The sequence below is a fragment of the Quercus robur genome, chromosome 3, assembly GCF_932294415.1.
Source record: "Quercus robur chromosome 3, dhQueRobu3.1, whole genome shotgun sequence".
In the NCBI taxonomy this organism is placed as follows: Eukaryota; Viridiplantae; Streptophyta; class Magnoliopsida; order Fagales; family Fagaceae; genus Quercus; species Quercus robur.
In genome coordinates, this window is record NC_065536.1 from 49,602,101 (window position 1) to 49,617,990 (window position 15,890).

The following is a 15,890-nucleotide window of genomic DNA, read 5'->3' on the forward strand; positions in this document are numbered from 1 at the left end:
TTAAAGAGATTATTTGTAACTTTGAAATTTATTGGTTAGTTGTTGAATGTTTGTGTGCATAATATTTGTCTATTGTGTGTAATGATTGTAGATTATTGACCATATAATAACATAATAATTTCAAATTATATTTTATTTGTAGATTATGAAAAAGTTAACTACCATATTTGATTTTTTCAAAAGAAAAGTTTCAAATGATTTAGAAGCTAATACTAGTAGTGCAACATTGCCAACCACTAATGTTGAGGAAAATCCTGATATTTCAATTGAGGAAAATCCTGATGAACCTGTTGAGGAAAATCTTGATGTTCCTATTGAGCAAAATTCTCAAACAAAATTTCAAAAGGTTGATATGAGTTCGTTGCAATTAGAACTTGATCTTGGATTGCATAGACAAATATATACTTAGTAAATGAATGTTTATTTAGAGTTTCAAAAAAAAATTTGTTTATACTTCTGCCCCCTAACTCTAAGTTATCTTGGCTCCGTCCCTGGAACCACGCAAATTGATCCTCTGTCCTTATATCTTTTTTCATCATACTCTACTATGTAAAGCAACCTAGGACAAGCTTACTCGCCTTTTCTTTGGGACAATAGTCTCTTATTTTGTAGGACCACACCTTCTAAAGCATACACCATCAACTAAATATTGGCCAAATATGAGAATGCTTTAGGTCATAAAGCTAAAAATGAGAGGACCACAATGTTCTTTTGTTGGCTTTTAGAGACACACATGAAAGAATTAAAGGATATATTGGGACCCAATCCATCACCAAATATGAGAAAAATTAACAGTGCATTCACCATTTTTGAGTGGCAATCGGCATTATCCCACCCTGTTTATGCAAGTTAGGCCCAAATTAGAAAAATTGGCTGGCCGAGAACTCAGTCGCTCACAATAACAACTACTACTTACTTCTTATAATGAGAATGTAATAATAATGTTCTAAAATGATTATTTCATCTTATGAAAGAGAAGCTACTATATTTTACCTATATTGTTTTCATATTACTAATTAATCAATTACTTCATTTTTAATATTTAAAAGAACAAAAAAACCCTGTGGGCTTATCCGGATCCATGTAGGCCGGCAAAATTTGCTAAATAGCATGTTTTTAGAAAAAAAGAAAAGAAAGTAGCACGCAGGCAAAGTTAATTAGTTAAGTAGATTTTTTTTTTTTAACCTGAGTTTGTCAAATTCGAGTTTAGGCTGAAACTTGAGTTTGTCAAACTTGAGTTCCAAAAATAGTCTACTTAACTAATTAACTTCAGTAGTTCAGCTGCATGCTATTCACCAAATTTTTTTTCTAAAATGATACTACTATTCAGCAAATTTTGCCATGTAGGCCTGTCACTGGTTTTACCTAACTCATTAAAATTATTTTAACTGGATTTGACTTATTTTTAGTATTTTTTTAATTAAATATATCTTTTTATTTTAAATATAAAATAATAAGTAATAGTTAGTTTTAATTTTTATATTTTATTTAGTCAATGATATAAAAATTTATTTTTAAAACAAACCCAATTTAACCCAAACACATTTATGACTTATACTTCCAAAGAAAGGCCCGACAGAATCCTTAAATAAATAAATAAAACAAGGTATAACTTGTCAAAAACACGCATTTTCGTAGAGTTGGTTAAACCTCGCTTGAGGAGACGACAAACGAAACGTCGTGGGAGGTTCTGACCATTTGTATTTATACCATTTGTTTACGCATGTAAACTCCGCCAACAAACACATTCAGGCTACATTTACTCACTTTGTCACCCTTTCTTTCTCTTTCTCACTCTCTCTTCCCTTTCCATAATCAAATCACTACAAATCACTATAAAAAAGCCTTGTTCTCTCTGTGTGTTTTCATTGTGATTGACTCTCTCTCTCTCTCTCTCTCGGAGCTGAAAACCAAAAAAAAAGAAAAATGGCTCTGATGAGGTTGAGTAAGGGGGATATCTCTGGGTTCAAATTCTTGTTCGCTTTGGCGATCATGTACGGTCTCATGACGATGCTTGTCCACCCTATTCTCCACATGAAGTTCGTTAAGCCTCTTGGGATCGACGCGCCTCTCGATCGCTTCTCGGAAGCCAGGGCTGTCCAACACATCCGCGTTTTGTCCGAAGATATCGATGGCCGCCAAGTGAGTCTAAATCATTTCTCGATACCAATAATTAATTTTTTTTTTTCTTTTCAATTCTTGGTTTTAATTTCTAAAACCTCTGTTAATAAATTTTATGTCCTGTAGTTTGAATTTTGAATTTTAATAAAAAATGGCCGGTGGGGTCAGTTGTGAGGCGAGCTTTTCCTTTAGATTATAAAAAATTTTGTTTTTTTTTGTTTTTTTTTTTTTTTTTTAATTTATAAGTAATGGGTTGATAGGAAGGTCGAGCTGGTCTGCGAGAAGCTGCTGATTATATCAAAGGACAGCTGGAAATGATAAAGGAGCGAGCTGGATCAGATATTAGGTCGGTTTTTTTTTTTTTTTTTTTTAATTTACTATGTTGTGAAGTAATGTACATTCAATGTTTCTGTGTGATTGTTGGGTTTACTAATTGTTGGAGTAAATTTGTTGGTTATCTGAGTTTAACAGTTTGCAGTGCTTGTTGAATTATTTATTTGCAGAATAGAAATTGAGGAGTCTGTTGTTAATGGATCCTTCAACATGATGTTCTTAGGGTACAGCATATCTCTGGGTTATAGAAATCATACAAACATCGTGATGAGGTAACTATAAATTGTTCTGATTGAATTTGTATTGGTTGTTGACTTTGCATTTATTGTGCTACTCCTGGAATTTATATATCGGTGATCAATCAGCCATAAAACTACTGGGCCCCACTTTCTGCATTAAATATACTATCACGAGAAGCACGCAAAGTTTCATTGTTTGATGCTATTAGGAAAAATTTAACTATATTGGGGATAAAATGGAACATTTTGACTTATGTAAAGGTCGAAAAGAGGTTTATTGGGATAAAATGAGGAAGTGTTAGGACAAAGACACAAATGATTTAAGATTGGTTAAGTTTGAAACATGTAAATTTACTGCATTCTAAGAGGAAATTTGTTTGTCTGCGTAAATTGACATTACTTAAGGGAAAAAAAAATGACTGCAATTTTGACAAATATCACTAAGGATTTAGTTTTGCTGAATGACAGGATATCACCAGCAAATTCACAGGACAGTGACCCATCACTTTTATTGAATGGTCATTTTGATAGCCCGCTTGGTTCCCCAGGTGCTGGTGACTGTGGTTCATGTGTTGGTGGGTACAATGAAAATTTACACCTATTGGCCATTCTTGCTGGATTCGTCTTTATTTTATTTTATTTTATTTTTTTCCTTTCTCTTGTAGCATCATTGCTGGAAGTAGCAAGGCTCACTGTAGACTCTAACTGGGTCCCACCTCGGCCTATTATTTTTCTTTTTAATGGTGCTGAAGAACTATTTATGTTGGTAAGGCATCTTGGTTGTGCTTTATTTGGAAGAAAAATGATTTTAACTCTGTCTTTCTTTCTTTTTTTTTTCTCTTTCTAATAATTTTTTTTTTAAGTATGCACTTCTCCTGGTGTAATATTATTTTATTTAGGCTTTGCCTCATGATATCAGCAGCATGGTTGAAAAGGATTCTGGCTGTAGTAGATGCAAGTGATCCTATTGTATAAATGTGCAAGTTGGATGTGTTTGAACTTTAATGTGCTCCACCTGTTAAAATACTTTTTTTTTTTTATACTTCTATTAAGGAGGACGTATATTACAAATTAACAGAAGTGAGAATGGCCTGATGCTACTTCCTTGACAATTTCCCTTTTCTTGGGAGATTGAATAAATGATGGTGTTAATTAGTTAAGAGAAGCAAAGCCAACCATCACCATTTCAGCTATGAAAATCATATGGTTATATGTCTGACAGTTATTTGTTTTTCAATTAAACTTATGACATGTTGGTTTGTTTATGTATTCTCGTTCACTTTGAATAAAATTATCATTACTTATATATAAAAAAAAAGTGTTGTTTGTTTACTCCTTCTGTTTCAGGCTGCACATGGTTTCATGAAGACACATAAATGGCGTGATACAATTGGAGCTTTTATAAATGTGGAAGCATCTGGTTCTGGAGGCCCTGGTAGGATATGATTCATTGCCAATATTATTTTCTGAAAATTTTATGCTTAATATGGCTGTATGCAAGAGTGCAAGTCTGCAACTAACTGTTTGGTAAACCTTTTCCTTTTGGTGGATTAGGGCAATCTATAATGTAGAAAACAGACAAACCAACTTTCTTCCAATTGTAACCTCAACTAAGTTAAAAATATGGGTATATTTTTGTGCTATGAAATGCTTGACAAGCATGGTCAATGAAGGTGACCTGTATTAACAATAGATATCAGCATCTGCTTAATTTCTGCTCCTGATAACATTTTTATTGAAATAGAGAAACAATTCATATATTGAGAACTGTCGTCTTTGTTGATTGAGGATAACAACTTCCCATTCTATATTTAGCTTTGTGGTTCCATAATGCATTGCTGATTTTTGTGTTGTTCAATTTACAGACTTGGTTTGCCAATCTGGACCTGGTTCATGGCCTTCTCGCATCTACGCTCAATCAGCAGTGTACCCAATGGCTCATAGTGCGGCTCAGGTTTTTATTACTCTCTCTCTCTCTCTCTCTCTCTCTCTCTAACTAAATTCCTAAATTCAAATCTCTTTTTTTTTTTTTTTTTCTTTCCTTCTGTGTGTGTGCATGTGTTTTCTTTTCCCCCTGACATTTTATGTGCTTTTGCTGCAGTTGTCTTCTGTTTCGGTAATAACTGATTTAATTGCAAAGGATCTTTTTGTTATATGCAGGATGTTTTTCCAGTAATTCCTGGAGATACAGATTACCGAATATTTTCCCAAGATTATGGCAATATTCCTGGGCTGGATATCATCTTTCTCCTTGGTGGTTATTTTTATCATACCTCCTATGATACAATTGAGAAACTATTGTATGCATTACATGTGCTATTTTGGTACATATTTACTTAATTGGAATTTTTATGTTATTTCATCCTTAAACACTTCCTCTTATACATCCAAATGTTTCCAGACCTGGGAGCATCCAAGCACGTGGGGACAATTTGTTCAGCATAATTAAGGCCTTCACCAATTCTTCTATGCTACAAAATGCCCGTGATAGAGAATCTTTTGCTGCTACTGCCAACAATTACGTGGATCAGGATGTTTTCTTTGATTACTTAACATGGTTCATGGTATGCTTTTAAATTCTGATTTACAAATCTGATTATGATAGATTTGTCATCCTACAAGTGTAATCTTAAGTGACAAATAACATTGCTTTTTTTTTTTTTTTTGGGTGCTGAATCTTTCAGATAGTCTATTCAAGAAGGGTAGCTCTTATACTTCATAGTATTCCTATTGCCATCTTCCTTACTATGCCCTTATTTTTGTGTTTGCTGTATTCTGGATTGCGTTCTTGGTTTGCAATCTTCTGTGATTTTACAAAAGGTAAATTGTCACTGCTGATTTTTTATTTAAAAATGTTTCCTGTGGCTGACATTCTATGGTCTGAATCTTATTATAATATCTTCCTGTTAAGAGTTTTGGTTTTTTTACTCCATATTTTTCTTATTTAACATCGGCGCCACTGGAAGATTTTTGGTAACTTTGTCAAATTGTAATTTTTCAGGACTGCTGTTCCACACTACTGGGGTTATACTTGCAATTATTGTTCCGATTTTATTTTCGATCATAAGATTGCTGTTCTCTAGTCATGCGATGAGCTGGTGGGTTGATATCTTTTTTGAACTACTTCTTTCAATAAATATTAAATCTTCTTAATGTTGTTTTTTTATATAAATATTGAAGTATTAGCTTTTTGTCCATGCATTATTTTTTAAGGTGTAGCTTATATGAGTTTGAAATCCCTATACTAATTGATAAAATCGTATTTGGTATTATTTGATCTCAAGGAACTTCATTTCAGCCTATAACTAGAAAGTACGGATATTTCATTTGGGGTGCCATACCCATGTTGGACACGAGTCACGCCTAGAACACTTTTGTACTTGTGTCCCAGTCATGTCCTTTTTTCTTTTTCTTTTTTTTGAAAATTTTTGGAACACAAGAGGGACTCTTTATCTTTTATTTCTTTTTAGTTTTAATCTTGAACACTTATCTGATTATCTTTTATTTACTCTTTTAGATCTTATTCTTGATTTGTATTCTAATTTCTAAACATCATATATTAGTCATGAATTCACTTTAGTATCCTTTATTACTCTTAAATTGATATTTGTTTAACATTATATGAAAAATAAATGTTTAACAATATTTAAAAATAAAAATATTTAATAATTAATTAATATAGGTATCATCCCCGCTGTACCTGTGTCTTAATTATTCAAAAATTACCGTGTCACCATGTCGTACCCGTGCCTATATCCATGTCCGTGCTTCACTGGCTTATATAATCTGTTGCCATCATTGAAAGAATTTTTCATTGTGCATGATTATACCCTATGAGTTTCTCTATTTTAACCTGTGGCATATTACGGCTATTGGGGAAAATCATGGCATATGAAGTGGCCTAGTAGTATGTCATATTGTTTGTGCCTTTGAGAGAGAGAGAGAGAGAGAGTAGGATTCAATTAAGCACAAAGTGATAAAGTAATTGCAAGATTCCAGATGTGTCTCTAAATAATAAGTTTTGTTTTTGAATTCCAAGCCGATTTATCATGTTAAACTTCTTGAAACCTCTACCAAAAAATAAATAAACAAATAAACTCCGGATCTTTGGAGTGGCTCTAGTTTTATTTGAAGATCAAGTTTTACACTTTGGTATTAGTGCATTCCTCAAATATTTGGAACATAGTCTTACTTTTGATGTGGACATTCTGGTGGGAACAAAATCGTCATTTGTTTGAGGATACAGAAAGCTCAGGGACTCGATTGATAACATTGTTTACTAGATCTTTGTTTGATCGGTGTCATGCATGGGGTTTTACTAATAGTATCTCCTTCTCTGATTTTTGAGAGTCGTTTCCTTTCTCTACATAATATTTTTTTGTAATTCTTTAGATTCCTTTATGTTCATTATACATGTATCTGAAGTAGTATTTTTTCAATAAAATTTTTGTTTATTTATAAGAAAAAATAAGTATCGGTGCATATGCAAGGTTCTTCTTGACATGCTGGATTGGAATGCAGGTTTGCTCATCCATACTTGGCTTTCATGATGTTTGTCCCCTGTTCACTTGTTGGTCTGTTAATTCCAAGAATCTTTTGGAGTTGCTTTCCTCTCTCTCAAGAGGTTTCAGTTCTTAAAACTTCAAGAGAGGTAAACTTCTATTTGAATATTCTCAAATATTCCTTGGTAAAGACCAAGTTCACCATGTAATTCTTTCATAGATTTTTCATTCTATCTTTTTTCCCCATTTAAGTGTATAAACCTATAGCAGATTCTCAATGTGGTTGTCTTAGCATTAACCTTAAATTTGAATCTTGTAGGCACTATCTGATGAAGCAAGATTTTGGGGAGCATTTGGTTATCATGCTATATTTACATTGGTATGTTGTGCTACTGTGATTAGTTTAATTAGTAAATTTCAAATATCTTTCTATAGAGAAAATTTTAAAATTTCTAAAGAACCTTTGTAAAAACAGGCTTATCTTGTAGCTGGCTTGAGTGGAGGCTTCTTGACTTTTTTCCTGTCTGCTTCTATGCTTGTTTCATGGGTTTCCTCTCGCTTGGCAGTCAAATATTATGGATGCCAATTGCTCAGGTACTCATATCAATGTCAGTCAGTTTGATTTCTTTCTTTTGCAATGTCAATTCTTTTAGCTGTTAATTTGGAAGTCAATTATGTTGTGGCTGATTCCTAATTGTTTGTATAGAGAAACTCTTAATTTATTGGGTGAAGGTCTTGTATATCTACTCTTTGGTTTTTTGCAATCCTTGTGAATATTGGTTCTCAGATCCTACGTCACCTTTGGATGCTTGGTTAGCTTACAAGTCCAATGGGCTTCAGCCTAGCCAAAGAAAGAAGCTATGCTTCCCTGCAGAGGGTTTGTTTGGTTGGAGGGGTGGAAAAGAGGGAGCATAGAAAATGATGAAGGGATAGAAAAGTGGGAGAATAGAAAATATATAGTTTTCTCTCATATGCGTTTGGTTGGAAGGATGGAACAGTTGAGAAATGGAAAATTCATTTGTTTGGTTGAGAAGAAAAAAATGCAAGGATGGAAAATGAAGCTGGTATAAAATTGACTCATACACCCTTATTAAAAAACTGTGCTCAATTAAAAAATAAACAAACAATCAACCAAAAAATAATAACCCCACCAAGTGTATTAAAACAAAAATCATGCCCAATTAAAAAATAAATTAAAGCAAAGAAACATAAATAAATAAAACCCCAACAATGGCCAGTTAAAAAAAAAAAAAAACCATGATAGCAAACATGATATACACCCATTTAGCAAAGAACAAAGAAAAGAGAAAAAGAAGAATCTGCAAGTTACTTTTAGTACTGCACAGGGATAGAAGCTAAAGACAAACAAATGAAGAAAAAGACTAAAATGGATGAGAACAAAAAGAAGCTTGTAACAAAGAAGGGAGTAGTTTTGTAAAACCAATTGGACCAGTTTTCCATCCTTGTTTTTTCTCCATTTTGGAGACATCAATTTTTGGTGGGTCCATAGAGAAAACACTTGGGTTCCACCAAAAAATTTCCATCCTTTCTCTCCTTACCAAATGCAGCCTAAGTCTTTGGCTCATAAGTTTGGAGTGTGGGGAAAAGAACTATGTATATCTAGTGGGGATAGTGATTAGATGTTGGGCCTCGGTGTGATGGCAAGTGCCTCCCTAAGTCCCACCCAAAGCAATATGTTGCAGGTTCGAGTCTAGGAATCAGCCTCTTCAAAAAAATATGAGTGCAAGGCTACCTACCAATCGCCTCTCCCAAAAAGTTTAAAACAAGGAGTTTTGTGCAATGAGTACAACCTTTAGTAGGGATGGGATAGTGAGTATAGATTATTCGTACATCCAGTTTATAGTTGATTTCTTTGCCCATGGTGAAGCTATGAATTTGGAGTGCAACCTTGTTTTCTCTCTCTTCCTCTCCAGTTTTATTTGCATGATCTCTTAGTTGATTTCTTCTTTGAAAATAAATCCTTCATTTACATTTTCTTGTATGCATTGTTCATTTTCTCTCATTAGTGTTCTATATCCTCCGCAACGAGTTAAAAGTAGTAGCATATTGAACATTGTGATCTGATTAAGATTTTTATTTTTTCAGGTCAACAGTTATTTACATAATACCTCTAATTCCATGCCTTACATATGGTGTTTACTTCGGGGGGTTTCTTGTTCAATTTGTGATTGAAAAGATGGGCATGGTGGGTGCTATTCCACCCCCTTACGGTTAGATTTTCTAAACTTTTATCTCTTTTTTTTTTTTTCAGCTAATGATATATTAACCTTTAATTTCCAAAAATCTTGCTACTGTTTGAGGCATGAACCATAGCAAGACTGTTTTGTTAAAATCATAGAAGACTGAAAATGCAGTTTTGTTTGCATAAGGTTTTTATATATTTTTTACTTTTTAGAGACGAGTTTTCATCCCTCAATCCTGCTCAGGATATATTATCACTTCCTGAACTTAATTATGGCTGCACTAATAATGAGTTGCATCCCTCAGTGAGCACTTGGATAGATGTGGCACTTGAAGTTAATCAAATGGATGTTATCACTTGTTTGACAAATGAACTTTACCTTACAGTTAATTTCTTTTGTATTGGGAAAACTGTATGAACTGGTCAATTCATGTGTTTATGACTCTTATCCACTGCTTCTGTTCTGTTGTGCTATGGTCAGTGGATTTATTCATACTAATCTTATGAAAGTCCGTCTGTTAGAAGTTTCAAGATATTCCTTTATAGTTCTTTTTTTTTTTTTTTCTTTTTTTCTTTTTTTTCCGTTCAATCAAATTTTATTAATTGTCAAGAAGAAGAAAAAAATGACACTTTTATGGTTTTGGATGGAAGCATTTAAAGAGAAGGATTTGGGTTTCACTTTTTAGTTTAAATGATATGAATAGAGTATGAAACAGCCAGTTGTTTTCTATTTATGAAATTTATGGATGGATTTAGATCTGTTGATACAAGAATTTAAAATTATTAGGTATAATAATATGGTAACAACAAGCCATGACCCAAATATATGGGGTTGGCCATGGATCCTCAATAGATTAGTTAGGGTTAGCCACATGTATTATTTTCCTTTATTCTATTCCATCTGAAGTCATATTCCCTATTACGGACAAAGTTTGGTTACAAACTTGGTTATGGTCTAAGGCTACAACTCTACTCAATATCTTTTTATTGGATTTGGTTACATTTTCTTTTTATATCCTTTATGCTTGCAAAATTTCCAGAATATCAAAGATCAATAGCTATGTCATAAATCAAATGTTTAAATTTCTAGTTTTTGTAGTCTAAAATTATGCATAAAAAATAAGTTTATGGATCAAATAGTAAATAACATCCTATTGGCACGAAATTTAACAAGAGTGTTCAAAATATAAAAATCATGCAATCCAACAATTAAATTTTCAAAATATGTAATCATGTTAATTTTTATAGCTGGAGTTTTAACCTTAGGCTACAACTAAGTTTGTAGCCAAACTTTGTCACTCTGTTACTTTCTTAATTGATTAGTCCTTTTTCTTTTGGATAATTCGATAGTTTTTTTTGGGGGGGGGGGGGGGGGGGGGGGCCGGATTTGAACCATGGATTTCACAATTGGAAATATCAAGAGATGTCAACCAATTGAGCTACAAGGCTCTTGGCAATAAGTCTTTTTTTATTACTTCTAATAATGTTATTTTGGTTATTTCTCTACATTTTACACTCCCTCACTTGGATCAACTCACTCTTTCTTACCAGTGCATTAATCACTCTCCTCAAAACCTGACCAAACCATCTCAAGTGACTCTTCCTTTTCTTTTCATCAATAGGAGCTACCCATATCTTTAAGTGGATTCGTCATTTCAAATCCTATCTTTTCATGCATTTCCACCTATTCATCTTAACATTCTCATTTTAGCTATATACTTGTTTTATGAATATTTTGCTTCTTAACAGCCTAAAATTCAGCACCAATTACAATTGGTTAGGGAAAAATTCTTAAAGCTCAGATTATCATGTGTTGTTAAATTCATATCACACAATTTATACAAGCAATATTCTTCAAATCCCTTGATTTTGAATCCTCAAATCCAATTACAACCTAAGCTGTCTTATATAATCCAAAAAAATATAAGGCAGTTCAAAGTCAATAATCCAAAGAATTTATTATGTGACATTTGTTCATGAGGCAACAAATAGTGATGGTAGTTAGTAATTACTATCAGATTTTTTGTTTCAGGGTATTTTCTTCCAGATATTATGGTGGCAGCAACAATTGGAGTTGTAACTGGTTTGTGTGTGGGCCCCCTACTACCTATATGTGGTAATTGGTTAGCAAGGTCATCAGTTCTGCAATTTTTGCTGCATCTTACTGTGCTTGCCTTGGCCCTGTCATCGCAATTCTTTCCATATAGCAACGATGCACCTAAGAGGGTTGCTTTTCAGCATACATTCATTACTGCAGGTACTGCAGCCACCAGTATTTTATATATTGAATGACTGTTGTACTTTTTGAAAGCTTTTCAAACTTGAGATTTAAATACTACATTTGATAGTGTTACACTTTCAGCCTGTAAATTTAAGTGTTAGTGTACTTAATTGATTTTGGAATTAAACACCCCCCCCCCCCCCCTTTTTTGTTGGTCCTGTCATCTAAAAAAAATGTACTTCTGGATTGACAGATGCAAATCAGGTTGTAGACTCCACGTATGATTTTTCTGTGGTGGATTCCAATTCTCTACTTTTCCTTTTCAAATATGTACCTGAAGTGGCAAAGGAATTGCACATTGGTTCAGAGTTATCTTTTGAAACTGCAATGTCGTCTCACCAGGAGAGTTGGATGGTATGTATGATTTAAGATGGTCTTCTATCCCTTGGAAAGGAACCTTTTACATTTCAAACTCGTAATTACTAATTTGTCAAGTGACAGTCCCCTCATCCCTGCCAACAAAGCCTTGTATACCTACAATAAGTCAATATTCTTCTGTTTTTTGAGATGTAAAGTAAACCATGATAGTCATTTTTTATTAGAATGCTAATTTCCTGCTAAAGAGTTCTTACTCTCTCCCCCTCTCCCTCTCCCTCTCCCTCTCACTCACACACACACACACACACACACACACACACACATCCACCTATTATTTTAAGGTTTGTTGACCAGATCCTTTTGTTGCAACATATGATTATGGGATTGACAAAAGCTTCTTTTACTTCTCATTGATGCCTAAGCTGGTCTTCTGAACACCTGACCTCAGCCACAATAATAAAATAAAACCTAAACACCTGGCACAAATACTGGGGTTTGCCATTCTTTATTAAATTGTAAAAATGATTTATATGAACCAAGGATGCCTTGCATAAGTTGAAGCAATTATTACTTTCAATTAATCATTCTATATTAATTTAAAATCATGGTTGCCAATAGATGCAATGTAAAATTATCAGAGGATCTCTCTCTTTTGCAGGCAACATACCCAGTTACTTTTTTGTTCTCAAGAAGCTTGAAGTTCCCCACAGGAAGCGATGATGTTTTGAAGCAGTATAGATATTTCCCACATTTGTCTGAGTATAAGCCACGTACAATTTTTAGCAAAGGATCTCGAAGAGTATACTTGGAACTTTCCTTAGGGTGAGTGGATTGAAATGCATTTGTTATCCATTAAGTTATATTTATATGGATGACATTGTCATAGTTTACTATTGAAAGCCATAAATATTCATGATTTTCAATTTTTTTTTAATAAAATAGTATAGATCTTATTTTAAAAAAAATGGTTTATTACAATTCTGATGGGCTTGTTTTCTAAAAGACTATTCGTTTCTTATTTATTTTGCACAACTAGGCAGACCGCAGACATTTGTATCCCTGGAATCTTGTTTCATTCATGTATAAATATATAGTTCTATGTACAGATGCTTGTCTACCCCATATTTGTATATTTGTTAGTCCAGAATTTACGATGTGATCTCTGATGCATTTAGAAGTCAACTCTTTTTGTTATGCATGACTGGTGTATGATTTATATGCACCCAAAAATATGGGAAGAATTGAAGCATAGAACAAAGTGTATACAATCAAAAACAAAACAAAAAAAATTTACACGGTTGAAACATATAAAATGAAACTAGTGGACAATGCATTATAAATTATGTTTTCAGTTGTAATGTTTAAACTTATGTGTTGTCTTTCTTTCAGTTCATTAGAGGAGATTTGGGTTACAGTCCTTAATATTACTGGTCCCTTATCCGGTTGGTCATTTGCAGATAATATTCTTCCAGGTATGAAAATTTTTTCCAACTCCACTTTGGTTTTGGCTTAAATTATTTCTCATTGTAGTAGAAAGTTTACCCTTGTGAAACTGGTACAGCTCCTGAAATAATTCGCGGTTGTCCACCTTCATATATATTGAGACTCAGTGGAACCAGCCACGAGAATTGGACCTTCTGGTTAGAGGTATAGTTTTGATCACTGTTAGCAGTTTCTTTTCGTCTTGATCTTTCTTGCAGCCATTGATAATCATGTTCAACTTTGTGATTTTTGCAGGCTAGCAGTTCTGAAAAATTAAGGGTGCAAGTTTCTGTATTAGACCAAAATTTATTTGGTCCGGCAAAGAAGTTGAAAAGCCTTTTCCCTGACTGGGTGGATGTTACTGCTTATTCTAGCTTTATTTCCAATTATATCTTTTAGCTCCACAACGGCAGGGTTTTTCGCAAGCCTGCCAATGCATTGGTTGGAAAATCAAATCCTGTATGAGATGGTTTAATTAAAAATCAATAGGTTTCAAAATTCATCTGATTTTTTTTTTTTTTTTTTTTTTTTGTTTGGCTGAACACTTCATTCTTCTCCATCATGCCAATAGTAGGACCAAGACCAATGCCGTAAACCCTCACCAGCTCCCACGGATGTATTTTTTTTGTCACAGTATTTTGACTAGTTTTATGAGAAGATGGAACTATACTGAAGGGACAAATAATAATGTCAGTAGGTCTTGTATACCCATGACGGCAGCATTGCCAAGAAATTGCAACAAATGATTGATGTAGCAGATTCCCTAGTGAAAATTGTTTTGATTCAGGAAAATTTGAAAGAAAAATTTACATTGATGTCATTTTATTATTTCTTTTCTTTTCCCCTCTTCTCGGGGGTAAAAGTCACTGGCATTTTTTAGATATGTAAATTGCGGGAAAATACCACTAATGTTTATTGATATAAGATTCTAGAGGATACTATTTCAATACGCCATTGAGCGCGCACCATTTAAGTTGATGCCTTGATTAGTTTTTTGGTTTATTTGTTTATATTTTTAGGTTATTTGTTTATATACAGTTTTTAAACCTAACTTTTTCTAAATCTAACTTCTGCATACAATAATACTTCATCCAAATTTTAACAAAAACGTACCAGAAGAGTTGTCAACAATATTTTTACAATGTTTTTACAATAAATTATAGGTAATAAGTTATTATTTTAGTTTGAATCCACAACTTAATTACTTTTTTGTGCGCACATAACAACCAATAACAACCTACTACTTAAGATTTGTTGTGAAAATGTTGTAAACATGGCATTTCTTAAAATATATAGGATGAAATTTTGTAGCTCAAATTTTCAATTTCTAATTATTTTCACTGTCGTCTCTCTCTTTCACACCAAAACTCTCTTAGACCACTTAAAACTTGATCTCATGATCTAGTCTTTTAAGTTGACATATCCAGTCCCACAACACCAAGGCCGGTTCAAGCATACAAGCAAGGCAATGGCCCAAGGTCCCCACTTTTAACTAAGGACAAATTACACTTTGCCCATATGTGGTTTTGCCAAAACACTTTGCTTGCTTGAGGTTTAAAAATTGGCACTTTACCTATCAGTGGTTTCGTCTGTTAGGGATCCGTAGCCTACCAATCCACTTGCCGTTACTCTAACACCTATTAAATGAAAAACATAATACAAACTAAATCAAACACTAGAACCTATTCAAAACAAACATGAGAGGCCACTCTTTCACTCTCTCTTCAATTGAGCCACTCCATCAAGATCATTTACTGGAATTTCTTGATAGATTTTGAGGAATTCCTTCTGGAGTTAATTCTAGGTACGTTCTTTAACCTAAGGTTTTTAATTTTTTTTTTTTTTTTTTTTAAATTAGATGACGTTAATGTTACTTTTGTGCGTTTGTCAATGTATGTGCATATTCTGGTAGGAAATGTTAGAAATTTTCAGCAATAGCTTATAAATTTATATATTGGTTAATGAGCTAAAAGTTGCTAATTGTTTGGTCTTTTTCTGTGTGGTGTTCTATGTGGACCCTAAAAATCTTTTTGGTCTAAGAAAAACATGTGTACATGTGGGCTATGTGGTCCATTTCCATGTGGTTGTCTCCCAAAAGCAAAACAAACACTTTTGTCTATTAACACTTTTGAAATTTAAGCAATTATTTATATGCAGATGGCTGATTTGAATTTCATTGTTGAGATTAATTATGGTGGCACCTTTGTGTGGAACCAAAACCTAGAATATGTAGTTGGCAACATAGCTACAATTGAAGATGTTGACCTTAATAGGCTTAGTTTTTGTGAAATACAAGATATGTGTGAGAAGTTTGGGGCACCTACTACAAGTACATATCATTATATAATTCCTAGAGGTAAATTGGAGCAAGGCTTGAGACTAATAACTGGAGATGATGAGGTGTTGTATAC

General features: G+C 33.4%; 1 protein-coding gene across 2 annotated transcripts; it reads left to right on the forward strand.

The window, feature by feature from the left end:
• Window positions 1-1,664: 1,664 nt before the first annotated feature.
• LOC126718193 (uncharacterized) lies at window positions 1,665-14,299 on the forward strand. Of its 2 annotated transcripts, none has more exons than XM_050420284.1 (21): window positions 1,665-2,142; window positions 2,382-2,467; window positions 2,625-2,726; window positions 3,162-3,268; window positions 3,359-3,459; window positions 4,041-4,128; window positions 4,559-4,647; window positions 4,854-4,993; window positions 5,095-5,257; window positions 5,378-5,513; window positions 5,695-5,791; window positions 7,215-7,344; window positions 7,515-7,574; window positions 7,671-7,789; window positions 9,302-9,426; window positions 11,431-11,655; window positions 11,873-12,033; window positions 12,656-12,819; window positions 13,387-13,469; window positions 13,559-13,644; window positions 13,735-14,299. In XM_050420284.1, exons 1-21 carry the CDS (start codon window positions 1,927-1,929, stop codon window positions 13,876-13,878), a joined length of 2,622 nt encoding a protein of 873 aa, XP_050276241.1. In that variant the 5' UTR covers window positions 1,665-1,926; the 3' UTR covers window positions 13,879-14,299. The 2 variants fall into 2 exon arrangements, with proteins under 2 accessions (XP_050276241.1, XP_050276242.1); XM_050420285.1 differs by having other exon boundaries at window positions 1,999-2,142; window positions 2,368-2,467.
• The last annotated feature ends 1,591 nt before the right edge of the window (window positions 14,300-15,890 follow it).

Excerpts from the sequence above, each read along its gene's own strand:
- LOC126718193 (XM_050420284.1), top strand. The coding sequence starts at position 1,927 with ATGGCTCTGATGAGGTTGAGTAAGGGGGATATCTCTGGGTTCAAATTC. Across the intron at positions 2,143-2,381 it reads AAGATATCGATGGCCGCCAA|GAAGGTCGAGCTGGTCTGCG; the intron begins GTGAGTCTAAAT and ends ATGGGTTGATAG. Across the intron at positions 3,269-3,358 it reads TGACTGTGGTTCATGTGTTG|CATCATTGCTGGAAGTAGCA; the intron begins GTGGGTACAATG and ends TTTCTCTTGTAG.